This window comes from Plasmodium malariae (assembly GCF_900090045.1).
Source record: "Plasmodium malariae genome assembly, chromosome: 10".
Lineage (NCBI taxonomy): Eukaryota > Apicomplexa > Aconoidasida > Haemosporida > Plasmodiidae > Plasmodium > Plasmodium malariae.
Genome location: NC_041784.1, coordinates 192,028 through 210,634, shown reverse-complemented (window position 1 = coordinate 210,634; position 18,607 = coordinate 192,028). Strand labels below are relative to the sequence as shown.

The 18,607-nt window shown below is 24.6% G+C and overlaps 5 protein-coding genes across 5 annotated transcripts; 2 read left to right on the top strand and 3 right to left on the bottom strand.

The window, feature by feature from the left end:
- Positions 1–39: 39 nt before the first annotated feature.
- PmUG01_10014000 (XAP-5 DNA binding protein, putative) lies at positions 40–1,584 on the bottom strand (the record flags this gene model as incomplete). The annotated part of the gene is made up of 2 exons (XM_029005318.1): positions 40–177; positions 475–1,584. 2 exons carry the CDS (start codon positions 1,582–1,584, stop codon positions 40–42), a joined length of 1,248 nt encoding a protein of 415 aa, XP_028861919.1.
- A 964-nt stretch (positions 1,585–2,548) lies between these two features.
- Positions 2,549–5,629, top strand: PmUG01_10013900 (conserved Plasmodium protein, unknown function; the record flags this gene model as incomplete). The annotated part of the gene is given in 3 exon segments (XM_029005317.1): positions 2,549–3,325; positions 3,633–4,046; positions 4,061–5,629. The coding sequence occupies 3 exon segments, from the start codon at positions 2,549–2,551 to the stop codon at positions 5,627–5,629; spliced, it is 2,760 nt and encodes a 919-aa protein (XP_028861918.1).
- Positions 5,630–5,783: 154 nt separating this feature from the next.
- On the bottom strand, positions 5,784–6,394 carry DPM3 (dolichol-phosphate mannosyltransferase subunit 3, putative; the record flags this gene model as incomplete). Its single annotated transcript, XM_029005316.1, has 3 exons — positions 5,784–5,837; positions 5,982–6,089; positions 6,284–6,394. 3 exons carry the CDS (start codon positions 6,392–6,394, stop codon positions 5,784–5,786), a joined length of 273 nt encoding a protein of 90 aa, XP_028861917.1.
- A 412-nt stretch (positions 6,395–6,806) lies between these two features.
- On the top strand, positions 6,807–9,112 carry PmUG01_10013700 (CPW-WPC family protein; the record flags this gene model as incomplete). Its single annotated transcript, XM_029005315.1, has 10 exons — positions 6,807–6,878; positions 7,244–7,295; positions 7,479–7,555; positions 7,760–7,802; positions 7,912–7,979; positions 8,074–8,143; positions 8,262–8,390; positions 8,590–8,731; positions 8,930–9,001; positions 9,085–9,112. The coding sequence occupies 10 exons, from the start codon at positions 6,807–6,809 to the stop codon at positions 9,110–9,112; spliced, it is 753 nt and encodes a 250-aa protein (XP_028861916.1).
- A 652-nt stretch (positions 9,113–9,764) lies between these two features.
- Positions 9,765–17,420, bottom strand: PmUG01_10013600 (formin 1, putative; the record flags this gene model as incomplete). Its single annotated transcript, XM_029005314.1, has 1 exon — positions 9,765–17,420. The coding sequence occupies one exon, from the start codon at positions 17,418–17,420 to the stop codon at positions 9,765–9,767; it is 7,656 nt and encodes a 2,551-aa protein (XP_028861915.1).
- Positions 17,421–18,607: the final 1,187 nt, after the last annotated feature.

Sequence of the window (18,607 nt, the reverse complement as noted above, 5' to 3'; positions counted from 1 at the left end):
AGACAAGTAATTACAAAAAAAAAAAAAAAAAATGATACTCTATATGAAATTATTAAACAGATCTGTATAGCTAGTTGTGTACGTTTTCAAGGGCTTATAAATTTCCCACTTAGAGGCAGGAAATATATGCTTATTTTTTTCATACCACTTTTTTTCTACTAACTTACCCGCGTGAGTCTGAAATTAAAAATATAAAATAAATAGATATTATTTTAATTTGTAAAACTATTTTGTGCATGAAATTATATTAAACAAGCATTGGCATGTTTATACAGATATGTACGTGAACACCAATTTATTTGCATATTTATAAATGGACAGAATAACATTTTCATGTATTTTTTTTCATGTACGTGTACGTTTCACGGAACACTGCAATACAATAAGCTCATTTTATTTTAACACGCAAGCCTCACAACATTTCCGAGTTGAACATATTATTATAATTATTTATTATTATTTTTTTTTACTTACATCTGTCTTTTCTTTTCTTATATCCGTAATTCCTGATAAATTTTCCACTGCGTCAAAAGAAAATAATGGTCCTGTTTTTCCTTGAGCTTTATTTTTAATTAATTCATAAAATGTTAAATAATTTGGAAGAATAATATCCTCTTTTACAAAAATTAATGTTTCACAAGATGCAGACCTTAAATGAATAAACTCATTTTTTAAATTATCAACACATTTGTTTATAAACTGTCCTATAGTTGTTTTTTGTTTAACTGAAATTTTTCTTCTATGGCCAGAACCATCATAGTAGGAATAAGTTATTTCTATAACTTTTTCTTTTTGTTCGTTTTCTAATTTAAAATATAATTCTCTTAACTCTTTTTTTTTTAATTCTATTTTTTCATCTCGTTCTTTATCTTTTAAAAAGGATGTATTTATAGTTGGATCTTTCATAATTTTTTTGAAGTTGTTTTTCTTTTCATATTTTGTTTGCGTTTTGTTACTATATGTTACTGTCTCGTTTTTTGCTTTATCATTTTTTTCTGTATTATCTTTTTGTAAATTTTTATCACAGTCATTTTTGCCGTTTTCCTCATCGTTAGAGGTGCCATTTAACTCATTGAAAGTTGGTTGGTTGTTTTGTTCTTCTTCTTCTTCTTGTTCTTTCAACTTTTCTCCTTGAGATGTTTTTTCGTCTATCTCTCCATCCACCTTTGAATTGGCATCTTCGTCTAATGCTGCATCTTCTTCCTCATCATCAGAGAAGAAGGATAATTTAAAATGTTTATGTTTGCTATATATATCCCTCTTGATGTTTTCATTCGAAGTGGTATCCTTTTTATTACTATAAATTTCATCCTTTATTTTTTTATACTCGTGAACGGTCCTAAGACCAACAGTTTCACTAATTAATTTATCATCTTCATTTTTATTTTTAACAAACATCTGATTTAGTTTTGGAGCCATTAATGATTTCTTTTTTATGTTTTCCTTCTGCTCCAGAAATTCCTTTTCTTTTCTTTTTCTTTCTAAAACGTATTTTTGAACTTTTCCATTTTCGCTATTTATAATACTATCAATTAAATCAGCGGTATTATCGGGTTTTCTAAAATTCATATTCATAACTTTCATTAAAAATTGTTAAAAGTGCTTTCTTTTTATTTATATTAGTTTCACCTTCTTTTTTGTTTTTAAATTATGAGTGATTGCGCATATAATATGTATCTTGGTGGGGGGAGGGGGAAATGATAGTGTTCTTTTCATTATGCTTTACAATTTTAACGTAGTTTGTTAATATGCTATTTTTTGCTGTTCCTGCTATACTTTTTCATTAACTTTTTTTATGAACTTTGTTTTTATGAACTTTGTTTTTATGAACTTCGTTTTTATGAACTTCATTTTTATGAACTTCGTTTTTATGAACTTCGTTTTTATGAACTTCGTTTTTATTAATTTTATTGTCATTTTGTTTTTTTAATTTTTTTTTTTTTTTTTTTTTTTAACAAAAAGAAATATTCGTGCAACATTATATTCCATTTATGTATAAACTCTTCGTTTTAAAACAGTTTTCTTTTTTCTTATTTTTCTTTCCATTTTTTTATTTATTTTCCTTTTTATTTTTAATTTATTTCCCCCCCTAATTTTTATTCGTAACTATTCGTTTTATAAGTTTAATGAAATGGAAGGAAAATTCCCCCAATATGCATATTTATATTTAAAGATTTAAATATATCCCCATATTTATGTATATGTATATACATATATTATTATATATGGTGTGTATATGTGAAAATGAGTATATAATGAATCCACATTAATAAGTACATATATGGGGATTTAATGTATCTATAGATTTCTTTATGCGATAGAAACGAATTTTACATGCAGGAATTTTGTTCGCTTAACAATTTAGTTGGTATTTTTTTAGTCCATTTTTATATTAAACAGTACATTACTATTTGTAAAAACGGTTGAGTAAAAGTGAACTCGATTAAAATCACATGCATGTAGATCTCATAAATAGTAAAGAAATCCACAAATAAGTTAGATAGTATTGGAATTGGTGTAATTACATGAATTAAGTAGCATACAAAAGATGAGTGAAAGTAAGAATATAATAAATATTATAGAGAACGAAATAAACATTTACAATGAGGTAGAAGCACGTTTTGATATATTAAGCAGTTTACCCAAAAACTTTAATTATAATTTTAAAGAGTTAGTTCATTTAATTTGTAAGGTTAAAAATGTGAGAAAACATGGGAAGTTATTGTTTTTTTGTGACACTATTTTGAAAGATAATGAAAAAGAATGTAAAAATATCGTTTTTTATAAACATCAAATTCTGAATTATAATAGTAAGGATGATACATCTAAAAATGAAGACAGTTATATATATAGTGGCCATAATAAATATGGAAGTGGCTTTTACTTCATAAAAAATACTTTTAATGAAAATGCCCACACAAGAGATAGTAACATCCAGTTAGTAATTAGTAAAGACTTTTACATTGATGAAGAAAAGTTTGTTTTATACCAGTCATATTTGTTAAACAATGGACATAAGGAGTATAAAGCAGAAAACGAGGAAATGTTAGTTAAGAATTCTCTGTTTCATTCCATTCATTTATGTAATCAATCTTATAGTATCTTGAAGGAGCTTCGTGAAAACGCTCAAATATCTACCAGTAGACAAGATAATATAAATGACGATAAAAATAATATTTCATTAATATTAATAAATGAATATATAAAGCATGAAATTATAAGTAAAGTTATTAAAACAGATTCGTGGATATACATTATAGGTCTTCCTGCACGAACAAATACCAATGAGAAATCCATATTAGTATTTTCTTCTTATTTATTAAAAGTAAAAAGAAAGATGACATAATAAAATTCTTTATATGGAAAAGATGCAAAGTTGCAACATTATTTTCATGTATATAAATTCATATTTCGCTTATACATTTATGCATATGTACATAGTTATATTGTATATATGAAGTAAACATATTTAAGAAAAAAGTGTGTAATGGGTATGCATCTATTGTGAGTAGGTTTTTCCGTATAAATTTTTTTTTCCCCCATTCATTGTTTTGTGATCTAATATCCCCATAAAAAGCAGTAATTTATGATATAGTTTTTAATATGTATATATGTATATATTTTTTTAATAGGTAAACTACGAATACTTTAATATTAGCGAACTTTTGAAATTATTTGAAAATAGTTACTTTTCTACACTAACAGTATGTAGAAGTTTACAGGTAAAGGAAGATTACATTCATAGTATTTATTATGACGAAGAGAGAAAAAAAAAATACATATTAAATATAGTGTATAAAAATAAAGATTACAAGAGCATATGTAATCAGAAGATGAATAATTTTGAAATTTTTATAATTAAAATTATTGATATTATACCTAAAGTGTTTACAATACACCCTAGTGAATTTAAATGTAACATGAATGATATACAGAGCAGCAAAAATTTACTTAAATATTTTAACATTGATATATTTAATGATCATTTACCAAATGATAATAAAAAAGAAGAAATTATTATAGAAGGACAAAAGAAAAACAAAAAAAAAAAAAGAAAAAGAAAAAGAAAGATATAATGTCCTATATGAATAATAAAAAAGTTCCACAAATACACTGGATGATTAATCACATAAAAAATTTATTTAAAGAAATAAAAAAAGGAAATTTAAATGATCCAATATTTTGTCATGAAGACATTATTTTATGGTCCCGTCATTTGGTTAACAAATATATTGAGAGCAATAGTATCTTTTTTGAAAATTATTTAGAATTTCTAAAATTATTTATTGAAAAAAATGATAAATTAGTTAATGAGAAAAATATAAGAAAGGTAGAAAATAACATTGAAGTATGTACCAAAAAGAATGTACATATTTTTGAAAACTCCAGTTGGTCTAATATAGAATTTTACAATATCAGAGATTTGTATTTAGATAATACTACTGATACACAAATTAAAGAGAATCCGAATTGTAAAAGATCGGATGAGGAGAATATAAATAGTAATTATTTTACTAGTGACATCTGTAGAGTTAACTATGACGAGAGAGAATATAATAACCTTGAAAAGGAGCAAAATAATAACACATATGTATTAGATGAAATAAATTACAATTTTAGACAAAATAATTTGACATATGATTACTGCGTTTTAGATGTAGGTGGAGGGAAAGGTGATTTGGGTATTTACATTTCCTTAGTTTTTAAAAATGTTTTAGTAATAATATTAGATATCAATGTGAATTCTCTTTTTAGTTGTTTTATTAAAGTTTATACGAACAAAATTAAGAATGTTGTCATTATGCATGAATCAATATTATATTTTGATTTTAAAAAATATAAAATTGATTTAATTGTTGGTTTACACTGCTGTGGAGGATTGACTGATTACACCTTAAAAAAATGTATCAATGAAAAAATTCCCTTTCTCATATGTTCTTGCTGTTATACAAAATATAGTGAGTTAAGAAAATATATATTTGATTTTAAAAATAATATAATAATGAATGAAGTTAATAATTATATTTACAATAAAAATTACTACTCATGTATGAACTATATCACTGGTGATCATGTGGAAGATATGTGTGCACCAAAATATAAAAGTTATACAACTACGGACATGGAAAATTCATATAGGGGCATTACTAATTTTGATACAAATAATATTACTGATCATACCAGGAATAATTATACTGATTATCCTTTTAGTTGCTCGAAGGAAAGAGATCATGCAAATTTAAAAGGAAATAGTTCTACTAAAGGTACTTATAATTGCTATCATGATAATAAATTACAGTATAACCCTGACATCAATGAAGATGACAATATCAGTGAATTTAATAATTATAAGAAAAAGTATGATAAGTATGGGAAAAAAATTATGAGGAGGACCATACCAAATATATACTCCTTTGTAAATTTATTGTCAAAGTTATGTGAAAGCGAAAATCCAACAATATCTTTTAAATGTATGCATTTTTATAATAATTTAAGATTTAAAATTTTACAAATATTGTTTAATGCTACAATAAATTTAGAAGAAAAGGTAAGCTTAAATTTATCCTTACATTCATTCCCAATTTCTTTTTCACCAAAAAATATTGTCTTAAAAGGTTTTTTTTCATAATATGGTCAGGAAAAAAAAAAAAAAAAATGTGATGTAGTAAAATAAAATGGTTCTCTTTTTAACAGTTATAATTTTTTTTTTTTTTTATCATTCTATATAAAAAGGGAGAAAGGTATATATTTCGTAAAAAGTAATTCTAAAAAGTTCGTTATTTTTAACTAAAGGTAAATTTTTTCTTTTCGAGTTCCTTTTTGATGTTATTAATTTCCTTCAAAAAACAATATAATAATGAAAAAGTGAAATATAAGAAGCAGCTTCGTAAAAACACATATATGCGCATATATATATGTATGATACGTTATGCATATAAATTATGAGTGGATCATTTAATTTTTTATATTTTTATTTTTACGTCTAATAAAGCTTCATGACCATTAGGAACGTTATTAAAATTGTACAAACTTATGGATATGGACACAATTGCATATGCAGACAACAAACCTACAAGATATATGGGAATCTGTAAATCAAAAAAAAAAAAACATATATATTTATATATATATGTATATATATACATATATGTATGTATGCTTGCTCTTTTTCCTTTATGCTAAATTAGATCCGAATTATGTGTTACAAAACTGGGATAAAATTTTTTGCTTTCTTTGTTTTCATAGTTTGTTTTATAATAATTTATTTTTCTTCTTTTGTTACTAGTATCCATTTAATTAAAGAATTTGATTTTTTATATTTGTCGAAATTATATATCCATAAAATGGTAGAAAATAAAAATATTATTACTATAACTTTACCTCTTGTTAGCATATTGTTATATTTTATTACTTTCAATTTATTTACTGTGGTTTTTATAAATCCCGATTGTATTTTTGCTTATTCTTAACTTACGTTTTATCTTTTATGCTTATGTTTATAAAATAAAAAAAAAAAGAAAAGAAATAAAATGAAAAAACATTAAAAAGACATTATATAAGAAAAATGCGTTATTCTGTGTAATTACACCTTTACAACTTTAAAATGTAACATTATGTATATATACATATGTATTAATAAGTATTACTATACCAAGAAAATAAAAAATAATGATACCAAAATATTTCCTATTCTTTTTTTTTTTTTTTTTCCCTTTTTATAAAGAACATTGTATTTATGTAACATTTTAAAAAAAAGGTTTTGTGAGCATAAATACAAATATTCAAAAATTTTGTTTTAGTAAAAAATGAATAAATTTTCTCTATATTTACTATTTCTTTTTTTTTATGTTGAAATATGCACTTGCGAAAATAATAGTGTAAGTTTGTAAAAATATGCATAAAAGAGATAAAAAAAAAAAAAAAAAAAATACCTATATGTATATAAATATTTATGTACATATATGTATATATATGTGAATGTATAATATATTAGGCTTGGAATGCGCATTATTATATTATTAAAGGTTGCGTGAATAATATCATGAGATAAAAAAAATGCACTACGCAGTTGAGGCATTATCATAGAAATACATAATAATATATTAATAAATTCATACAAAGATAGAATTAAAAAAGAAAAAAATTTAATAAATCACATTATATTTTATGTATAAATATTTCTTTTTTTTTTCTCTCTTTTTCTTTTTTCAATGCCTAAAATGATAATGTATAAATATAAAAGAAAGATGCAACGTTTTCAGACAACGAATTAGAAAAAATAGGGGGAAGTGCAGGTTTTTTTTGAAAAAAAAATAAAAATCTAAAAACGTTTTATTTAAAAAAATAGAAAAGCTTGTTAAACTACTTTGAATTATATCGATTAGAAGTTTTAAAAAATTGAAAATATGACTATATGAACATGAAAATAATACTATTCATGAAAAAAATAAAATAAAATAAGTCTACAACATTTTTAGGTGATATTATTACAAGCTCTTCAAGATTACCGTACTCAGAAAATAACCATCCTCCCAACACAAACATTTCCGGAGATGTAAATAGATATACAAACGAATAAACTAATAAGAATATAAATTTATGAATATTTTCTCTTATTATATTAATAAATAAAGATATAACGACGAAATTTTGATTCGTTAATTATATGATGAAAAATTCGTTAAGACATTGTTAATGAAATATATTTCAATAAGTGATATATGAACATATATATATAAGTATAATTTTGGTACTGTAGATATTAAGGGGACTAAAAAACATTCCGCCTCCAACTGTTGAATGTACTACAAAAATATAATTTCCTTTATATAAACGATACGAAATTAGCACTTGCCATTAACTTTTCTTCTATTTAACATTTGTACATTTTCCTAATTTTTTATATATTAGTAAAAGAAAAAACATTAATTGATCCTGATATTATTTGTGAAAGGGATTACAACTTACCTTGTCCAGATGTAAAAGAAAATTTTACTTTTTTTTTTTTTTTTTTTTTTTTTTATATTTTTCCCTATTCGCTTTTTTCAATTCTACATATACTGATATTGTTAGGACTATAATTATATAGGGGATATTCATGAACCAGACGATGAAATATGTGCACCATCATCAACATATGATGGTTAAAAAAAAAGAAGGAATTAAATATGTATTTTTTTTTATTCGTTCCTTTGCGTACTTTTTTTTTCTGTTCTCTTCTTTAAAATAATAACCTTTTTTATTTTGATTTTGTTTTTTAGGCCCATGTATAGGTGAAGAGTTAAATGTAAAACACATGTCTGCAAAAACAAAAGAAAGTTGGTCCAAAAAATGCCAAGCATTTTGGCCTTGCCGAAAATGTGTCAGAAATTTTACGTCATTTTGTCCAGGTTCCATATTAAAACAAAGACATACATAAATAGGCCTGTGAACATTAACCTTTTACCTAATTATATTTTTTTTTTAATATTACGTATTTATTTATATATGTATGTATGCATATATGTATATCTCGTTTTACATACGTGAGGTTGCATAAGTAGATTTGCGAAAAATATATGGAATCGCCATTTTTTTTTTTTTTTAAAGAAAAATGGAATAAGATAGAGGGTACAATAAGATCTTGTAAACCATCGATGTTGTACACTGGCCCTTGTAATTTTCAAATGAACTTTTCTGGGTATAATATTAGAATGTTAGAAGAATGGAGTTTAAAATGTGATGCTTGGTGGTAACGCAAAAAAAAATAAAAATAAAAGATGGAGAAGACGTATTCATGCAGAATTGCTATCTTTTCTAAATGTAAAACAAGTAAATCTTTTTTATGTAATACATGAAATAAACCTTTCTTACGTAGAATTTTGTTAGTACTATATATTTGATAATGTATAAATTTTTTTTTTACCTTATATATTTGTCGTTTGAAAAGGATGTGCGATCATGTAAATTTATTGGGTGACTGTCCTGACAGCGATGTACCTATTACAGCAGCTGCTACGAGGTTAATACAAAAAAGGATACATGTAGCATTAAATATTTACATAAACATTTTTTTTTTTTCGTTGAATATATACGAAAATGTAGGTGGAGATTAAAGAAAAATTATCAGTGAAGAGATTTTCTTTTTTTTATTTTAAAATCTTGTTATTGTTACCAATGCAGGTACTTTTTTGGTTTTCTGTAAAATTTTGGAGACATATAAATATACATTGGTACATATTTAATTTGTCTTTTTTTTTTTTTTTTCGTAATTTTTTTTTTTTTTTCACACCATTATAATAGTTGTTAATGTCTATTTCGTATAAATAATTTTTCTTTTCATATAACGTTTTTAAGACATTACGATGTAAAATTTTGTGCTAACTGTTTATTTAAATTAACATGTTTTATTTAAATGAAGAAGTATAAAACTGAGAAAATAAAAAACAACTAATTTATTTTCACAACAAGTTATACGTTTATACATCAGGATAAAAAATAATATACAAAAACAAATTCACAATGAAGCATTTAAAAAATACGAAAAAAAATGTTTTACATGCATACATACAAAAAAAAAAAAAAAAAAAAAATTTCTTAATTGGGATTACATAAAGAAGAAAAAAGTAATACAAAACAAAAATTATCCGTGTAATTATGGTACCACAATAATATTATAATTGGGGAATTATGAAGTTACAAAGAAATGCATATTTTTAATATGTCATTTGTGTTTACACATGTACGTGTAAATATATGTATTTGTATATATATGAATGCGCATGCTAAAATATCTTGAATGTTTTCTTGGTTAGCTTCGCCTTTGGATCCGTCTTTTCTTTCTTCTTAGCTATAGTAAAGTTTTGCCTTTTGCTGAGAGCAGCACCTTTCTTTTCATTTTCTAGCATTCTTTCTTTTTTCTTTAATTCTTTGAGAACGTTCTCTTGAATTGTCTTTCTATTAAATTCAACAGATTGGATGAATTTCCATAATTCTTTAAAAAAATCTTGTACTTGTATAGTACTAACTTCTTTTTCTTTATAACCTAAATACAATGAAATTTCTTTGAATATAGCGAAAGTTTGGTCATAAAAAGTTTCTAGCTCTTGAATTTTTGGTTCTACGCTAAAATAAAATTCTTTCAGGGCTTCATATAAAGGATCTTCAGGGTTTTTTTTGGCCAGTTCTAAAACATTTTTAATTTTATTTGAACCTAATTTTAACTTTTGTAGAACAGTATCAATTATTTGCTTATCTGTTTTTACTACTTTTTCGATACATCTTAACTCTTCCATTATATCGAGGGTGTCTACACTTTTTTCATAAATAGTTTCACATATATATTGTAACAGAGTTTTAACAGGTTTCGTACTTGATCTTATATCGTTTAATTTAGATAAGGTGGTTAGTTTAAAACCGAAAGCATTACCTCTTTGTGGATCTCCATAATTCAATGTGTTACCTACATTTAATATAGTAAATAATATAGTAAAAAGTTTCGTTGAACCTTTTATTGCTTCACAGGATTCTAGAATATTTTCCAAAGGATTTAAAGTATTTTCATAATTTTCTTTAAATGAAAGAGCAAAATAGTGAGACTCTAATCTTTGTTTTAATAATGGTACTCCTAAAAGTGCAGCAACATACTGTTCAGGTTTATCCACTAAATTTAAATCACCCTTGGAACAAATATATTCCTTAACTATTTCAAATTCTTCAGGAGTAGGAACATATTGCATTAATACTTCTGTATTATCAAGGTTAAGTATATGAGGATTTAAGTCCATTATTGCATCCCTAATTTCTTTAAATGTGTAATTACTAAATTTAGATAGAGCAATAGACATATTGTATTCTCTTTTCGAATCGGGTAATAATTGTATAACTTTTGGTTTTCTAATTTTAAGTTCATTACCTTCTTCTTTTTTACTAACAGCTTTTGAAAAACATTTTTCCACATTTTCTTTTTCTATTACTATTTTTTGCATTAATTCTTTTTTGTCTTCAAATAATGTTCCAGGAATATCATCTTCAAATAATGCTTCCCAGAAAAATCTTTTCGTTTTACCTTCATCTTTGGCTTGTTTTATCTTCGAAAATTTACCCTTTCCAACTACAGGCCCTCCTTTAACACCTTTTGGAGGTCCTTTCATAAATTTGGGTGCTCCTTTTTTACCTCCTTTTGTTTTCGGTGCAATTTTTGGTGGTTCCTTTTTCGCCTGAGATGATTTTTCTTTTTCTTTTGCTTTTTCTATTTGTTCACTTTTCTTTTCTATTTTATATGAATTTTTCAATGCATTTATATCGATTCCTGACAATAGATTTACATCATGAAGAGTATCCTTAGATATTGTAGGACTACTTGTGAAACCTAATTCTTTTAATCCTTCCCCTGTTAAAAGTCTCATTTCACTTTGTACTTGTTTTTTTCTGTCTTCAATGGATATTTCAAATTCTCTATGCATTAAACCTATTTTTTTTATTGTTTCTTCCTCCATGGATGATTTTGCTAAGGAAAATGAAGTTAAATCTAATTGCCATGGTACAATTGCTAAGACAACTTTATCTTCATTTAACAGATGAACTGTTGGAAGAGTGCCTAAATTTTCATCAGGTTGAAATCCAATTTTACAATATTTTACTTTTCTCAGAATATCAAATGCTAATTTATCGTTTATGTTCTTTACAATTTTCACTTCATGATTATTGTTATTAAGATCATTACTTTTTTTAATTGTATTATTGTCTTTTATATTATTTATTTTATTTACTACCATTTTTGGAATAACTTTTGGAACAATTTTTTTCAACATTATTTTTTTAGGATAATTCACTGTGTTAATTTTTTTCACTAAAGTATTCTCATTTTTATTACTTTCCTCGTTTTTTTCTTCATTCGAATTATCCATATGAATACTATCCTTTGACGATTGTTTCTCTATAGATTCTTCCTTGATGCTTGATAGGTTTGATGATTCATCCTTATTTATATCTTGTTTTGGTATCTGCTTCATTAAAGGGGAATTATTTTTTTCATTAGATTTAATGGTATCTTTGTTGTTCTCTAATACTTTTTTTTCAATAACATGTATCTTACTAAGAAATCCTTTTTTTGTTCCCATCAATTTTTTTAAACCTAAAACTTTTGATTTTATGTTCAACCTTGGTTTGTCCATTCCATGCAAAGGCTCGGATATAAATTTTTTTTTTTTTTCCTTTCCCTTTAACATTATACTGTTGACTTCAATTAACTCCTTTGCATTATTTTTTCCTGCTAATTTATCATTTAAAGCGTTACTTAATAAATGCACATTTTTGCCTTCGGTGCTAAATGGTTCAAGATCATTAATTATATATTCATTATTCATCGTATTTGAATTTTGCTCTTTTTTTTTTAATTTCTTTTTTGAAAAAATGGAAAATAATTTCAAAACGTGTTTTCTTTTATTCAGTTGTAAAAAGGAAGATAATTTTTTTTTTTTTTTTTTTTTCTTATTTACATTATTGCTATTATTATCACTATTCATGGTTACGTCATAGTAAAAAGAATCGTCTTTATTTATGTCACATCCTTGTTTATTACCATTAACATTATGAACAATATGAACGTTATGCATGCTGTTATATGTTAAATTTGAAGAGTATTTTATTCCATTTTTTTTATTATTATTATTTGATATTTTATTACTAATATAATTTTTATTATCAGAAGCATACATCATATTTATTTTATCATTCTCATTTAGACTGTCATCATAATTAATATTTGACATTATATCAGCCTCTTCTTCTAAGATGGTCATATTATTGGGGAGATTTTGATTTTCCTGCTCGTTATGCAAGTTGATGACACTTATATCATTGAGTTCGTCATCTAATGTATCAGTAACCTTTTTATTATTGTTTATTTTACCGCTATAATTCCTTTTTATTTCTTTTTTGGCATATTTACTTTTATACTTGTTTGTGATTAAATTAGAATCTAATTCCTCTATCGAATTACTTCTCAAGAATAAATTATCTGTAAAACTATCCTTGTGGATTCCATTTACTTCTTTGTTTATTATAATTCCTGAAGATGTTTCTTCATCATACATGTCATATGTGTTATCTTCAGATGGTTTCTTATAATAACTTCTTTGTTCATGAATTTTCTGAACCTTTTCATTCTTATATAATGCAGATGAATGACTTCTATCATTTGTGTCTGAACATTCATTTTGATTTTCTTTCAGGAAGCGATTTCTATTATTGTAAGCATTATCATATCTACTATTTTCAACCTCATAAATATCCATAATATTCGAATCAATTTTTGCCTCATCAAGAATTACCTCCTTATAAAATTCTTCATTTTCGCTTAATTCTACTTCTTCCGAGTATTCATTAATAACAGTACGTTCTTTATTTTTTAATGTGGATTTGTATCTGTTATCCAAAAAAACATTAACTCCTGTGGAATGAGAAAATAATATATTTTCACTATTCTCCGATCCATTTATTATTCTTCCATTTTCCATTTGGTGTGTGGAAAAAACAAACGATTCACTATCTTCCATAGTTTTATCAAAAATATGTTCACCTAATTTGGTATCGTTTAATTTTATATCATTTGAGCATATACCATTTACCAAATGTGGTTTACTGGATGACTTAGCCTTTTTTAGAAAAGATTTTCCATATATTTCGCTCTCAGATATGTCAGTATCTAATAGTATGTTTCCGTCTCTAAATGAATTTCCTTTATTAAATCTAAAGTTAAATGAAATATCATTCTTGTTTACATTTTTAATATGGTTTAATTTATCCTTTATATGAAACTTGTTGAGACTAGTACAACTGTTTACTGATTTGTTTCGACAGGTATTAAGATTAATACTTTTTGTATTGGATTTATTTTCATACATGGAATTTTCATTAATTGTGTCGCTATTAAAAGAAGCAAAATTTGAATTAAGTGTATTGTTGTTAGACGATAATGAATTTTCACTTTCATTAATCCTTTGATATTCTTCATTATTAGCACATTTCATAGTGTAATCAGAAGTATCATTTCCTACGCTATCTTTTTTATTTATTAAAGGGTTCAAATTCAGTGTATTCCTTGAATCATTTGAAGGTATGTTAGTATCAAATATTTTATGTATATCAATTATATCTTCATTATTATTCTCTCTATCATCGCTATAAAACGAATTGTAATTTTTACTCCCCATGTCGCTAACATTTTCATCACTATTATCAGTACTATATTCGCTAGACCTTTCAGAACTTTCATTACTTTCCTCATTATAATGAGTAATGACATTTTCATTTTTTTTTTTTTTATTTTCATTAGTAAGATTGTTTTTTACATTATTGTATGTGTTATCTTTAATATGCTTATATGGTTTATTGTACCTATTCTTGTTTTTTTTTTTATGTTCTTTATAGCTAGCAACCATTTCTTTTTCATCGTCAAAAGATAAATTAGTTGAATTTGTATGGCTGTTACATGGGGAATTATCATAATAAATTTCTCTCTTCAGATTATCTATATCACAATGTTCAAGACTACTCACATTATTTTGAAGATCAAATTTTATATTATAATCAATAGAAGATTTTAGGATGGGATCCTTTTTTAATTTAATTTTTCTCATGGATCTTTGTATTTTATCAGTTTTATTTGAATTGCTATAACCAATTAATTTAATTTTTTCATTAGATCTTAGAAATAAATTGTTAAAATTAATGGATTTTTTTAAGACGTATTTATCTCTAGAAAATAATGTCGATGAACTCTCTCGATTACCTTTTAGAACGTGCACTTTTTTATGTTGAAGTTTTTTATTTTGAAGCTTTTTATTAAAACCTAAACCTTTAAACTTCATATCACCTACTTTTTTTTCCTCTGATTTGTGTTTCTTTAACATCTGTTCTGATGATTGTGTTGACAACTGCTTCGACAATTGCTTTGACATTTTCTTTGAGAATAATTTTGATAGTTCTTTTGAAACTCCTTTTGATAACTCTTTAGGCACGCCCTTTTTTGTTACCGTCTCAGATTTTTGAGTAGATAAAGGAATGTCCTTGGGAATATATTTTGATTCGTCATTAATATGAGTTTTGTTTGAATCACTTGATTCCCTTTTAGTTATGAGGTCATTTTTTATATTCCCCTTTTGTTCATTTTTTTCAAGAGTGTTTTTTAACGAATCATTTATAATTTTTGAATCACGTGAAATTTTGCTACTTTTTTCTTCCTTTTTATATGTATTGTAATCATATGAATGATCAATACCTGCATTTGAACTATTTTTATATAAATTATTACCACGATTTATTTTCGTGCTTATATTCTTGTTCCGATACGGATTTATATTATCAAAAGAATATAAATTATTAACATGGTTATACCTATGAAAATAATATAGGTCATTTAAAATAAGGCAGTGGTAAATAGCTGGATTTGGCACAAGCAAAGGGTTATTATAAAAACCAAGCATAACTTCATTTTTATCATCTAGAATAGAAATAAACATGTTAAATTCATTATCAAGGTGCTCATATTTACTAAATACGTTTCCTTGAGAATCTACAAAAGGTTCCTTGATATTCCATTCACTTAATAAAGATTTGGCATCTTCATTACAAGTCATTATAGGCTGATCATTGTCTAATTGTACATATCCTCTTTCTATTAATGGTATATTAACTATAGGCAAAATTTTTCTTTTGAAAATAATAGCATTTTGAAAATCCTTGCACTCTGAAAATTTAATTAGTTTTTTGTCCACTAATTTTGCTTCAACAAAAGGCAATATATATGTTGAAGGAATTAAAGTACTTTTCCACGAATCTGCGTATAAGGATTTAATTCTGTTAATAGAAGAAATGGAGTAAAATGAACTCTTCAAAATTTCAAATTCTTTGTTTGATTGCATATGTTTATATGCGTCAATACTACAATAACTTAAATCATTATATTTTAAGTTTCCTTCTACTGTTATGAATGTTTTTTTATCACTTAAATTTTTATAGGGAATATTTTTGGTGTTAATTAAAACTCTCTCATTCATAAGATTTTCAATTAAGTTAGGATCTATATCTGACTTCTTTGAAATAGTTTGCAATTTTTCATTAAATAAATTCCAGTTTTTCTTTATTTTACTCTCTTTTGTTAACTTATCATTTACATTTGGTATATGACTTTCTAAATTAGAGGGATACTTTTTTTTACTTTTATCCATTTCTTTCATAATATCTTTTTCTAACTCTTCAATCAATTTGCATACAATTATAGTATTAGTATCATCAGGACCATAATAAATTTTATAAAAAGAATAAACCTCTTTATATAATTGTAATGAAACCTTGAAATTGTTTAACTGGTGCATAATAATGGCAAAGGAAAATAAAATATCTTGAACTTCTATAGTGTGCCTTGTTTTATGAATTTTCATTCTCATATCTACTGCTATTAAATATTTGTGTAAAGATTCAATGGTATTTCCAGACAATCTTAATAATAATCCTAAGTTACAATAACAGTCAGCAATAATTTCACTTGGATTCTCTGAATCATAATCACCAAAAAATTTTTTTCGTATTTCCAGTATTTGCTCGCATAGAGATAAAGCTTTCGAATAATCTCTAATTTTTATGTAGTAGGAACATACATCATTTAAAGCGTCACTATAATTTAAACTATCAGCATTAAAAGATTTATCTATGATATACAGATATTTTAAGAAGTAACTTTCTGCTTCTTCATTCTGTTTATATGAACTTAACAAGTCAGCAAAAATATAAAGTATATTTGATAAAACTTCTATTCCACATAATATAATCGGCTCTTGATAATTCGAATCTAAATCATTGATCTTATTAATGTCTTTATTTTGTCCATCCTTCTGTTGTTCAGTAAAAATACCCTTATTATGAGCATATAATAACGTGTTATCAATTAAAAATTTTAACTCATTCAAATATTTTCTTCCTTCTGTATATTTTTGAACTAATACATAACATTTACATATTAAAATTAGTTCTGTACTCATATCACCTGTAATATAAAAACCAAAATATTTGGAATAATATTTTTTTGCTATCATATAAGAATGAATAGCTTGAATTAAACAATCTGCGTACTTTTTGTCATGATAATTGTTAATAGCAAATAATCTTAAATCATTTCTTATATTTTGAATTTCAGTATAACTAATAGAATAGTTAAAATTTTCCATATTATGTAATATAAAAACTGCTTCTTTTACTTTTATCTGTTCATCATTCATTCTAAGGGAGTCTTCAAAATTTATGTTCCTTATTCTATTACATTTCTCGTTTTTACTATTTGTCAACTTTAAATCTACTTTTGTTATCAAGCTTAAGTTATCCACATTTTTGTCGTTTTCAATGTCGTTAATAGTTGCTAACGCAATTTTTTTGTTTTCCATTTTTTTCTTTATGGTTAAAATGAAAGTAGCAAATAGACAAAAAAAAAAAAAAATTAAATTACATCATGCTAAAAAGTGAATATAGTAAATGAACACAATTTTGCTCAATATTCTGAATGAAAAGGAAATGGAACATACGCGCATGCTACATATACATACATACATACATATACATAAACATATAATATATTTATGCGTGTATTCCTTATACATAAACATAACTTGTACATTTATGCACGAACAAAAGTTTTCACATTAATGAATAATAAACCAGATACGGAGAAAAAAAAAAAGTGTGATCAGATGCTTGTGAAATGAAATATACGAAATTTATAAAACGAAAACATATGAAACTCAAATATGTTAAAGGAAAAAGTGAAGCATATATATAAGAAAATAAAAAACACAAATTTATATTCTTTTAATTTAAAAAAATATAAACAAATATGTATATATATATATATATATATATATATATACATGTATGTATGTAATGCATATATGGATACAGCTGAAATTTGAAGATGATATAAAACACAATTGTCTAAAAAGTGGATGTAACGGATATTTGTACTTACAAATGTTGAAAATAATGTTTCACTTACAAAAAAGGAAAAATGAATGCACAAATATTTCATATAAATATTTGTCACCAAAAAAAAAAAAAAGAAATTAATTTTTCATCTTTTTTACAGAGAAATTATTCATTTTATAAAAAAACGAAATTTATTTTCATTTTAAAATGCTATAAATACTAATTATTTAAAATAAAAATTGTGCATTTTCTCTCGCTATAATAATGATTACCCAACTTGAGAGCAAGCGCGCTCATTGTAAAATTATAGTATGCATAATCAAGTTTTCATATGTATATTAAAATATATTATATATTTTATATTGTTTCAAAAAAAAAAAAAAAAAAAAAAATTAACAGGTAAAATGAACAAGAATAAGCTTGTAAAATTATATTTATATTTTCTAGTTCAACATGAAATTTGTTTAAAAATGGGAAAAATTATTTTTTTCAATTTTACACATGGATTTTGAAATCATTTCTTCAAATTACATTATGTGATATATTTTTTTTTAACCTTTTTCTTAATTTATCCTTTGTTTTTGTTATATATTTTTATTTCGTTTTGCTTCATTTCATTAGTTTTGATTTAATTTTGCAAACTTTTTCATAT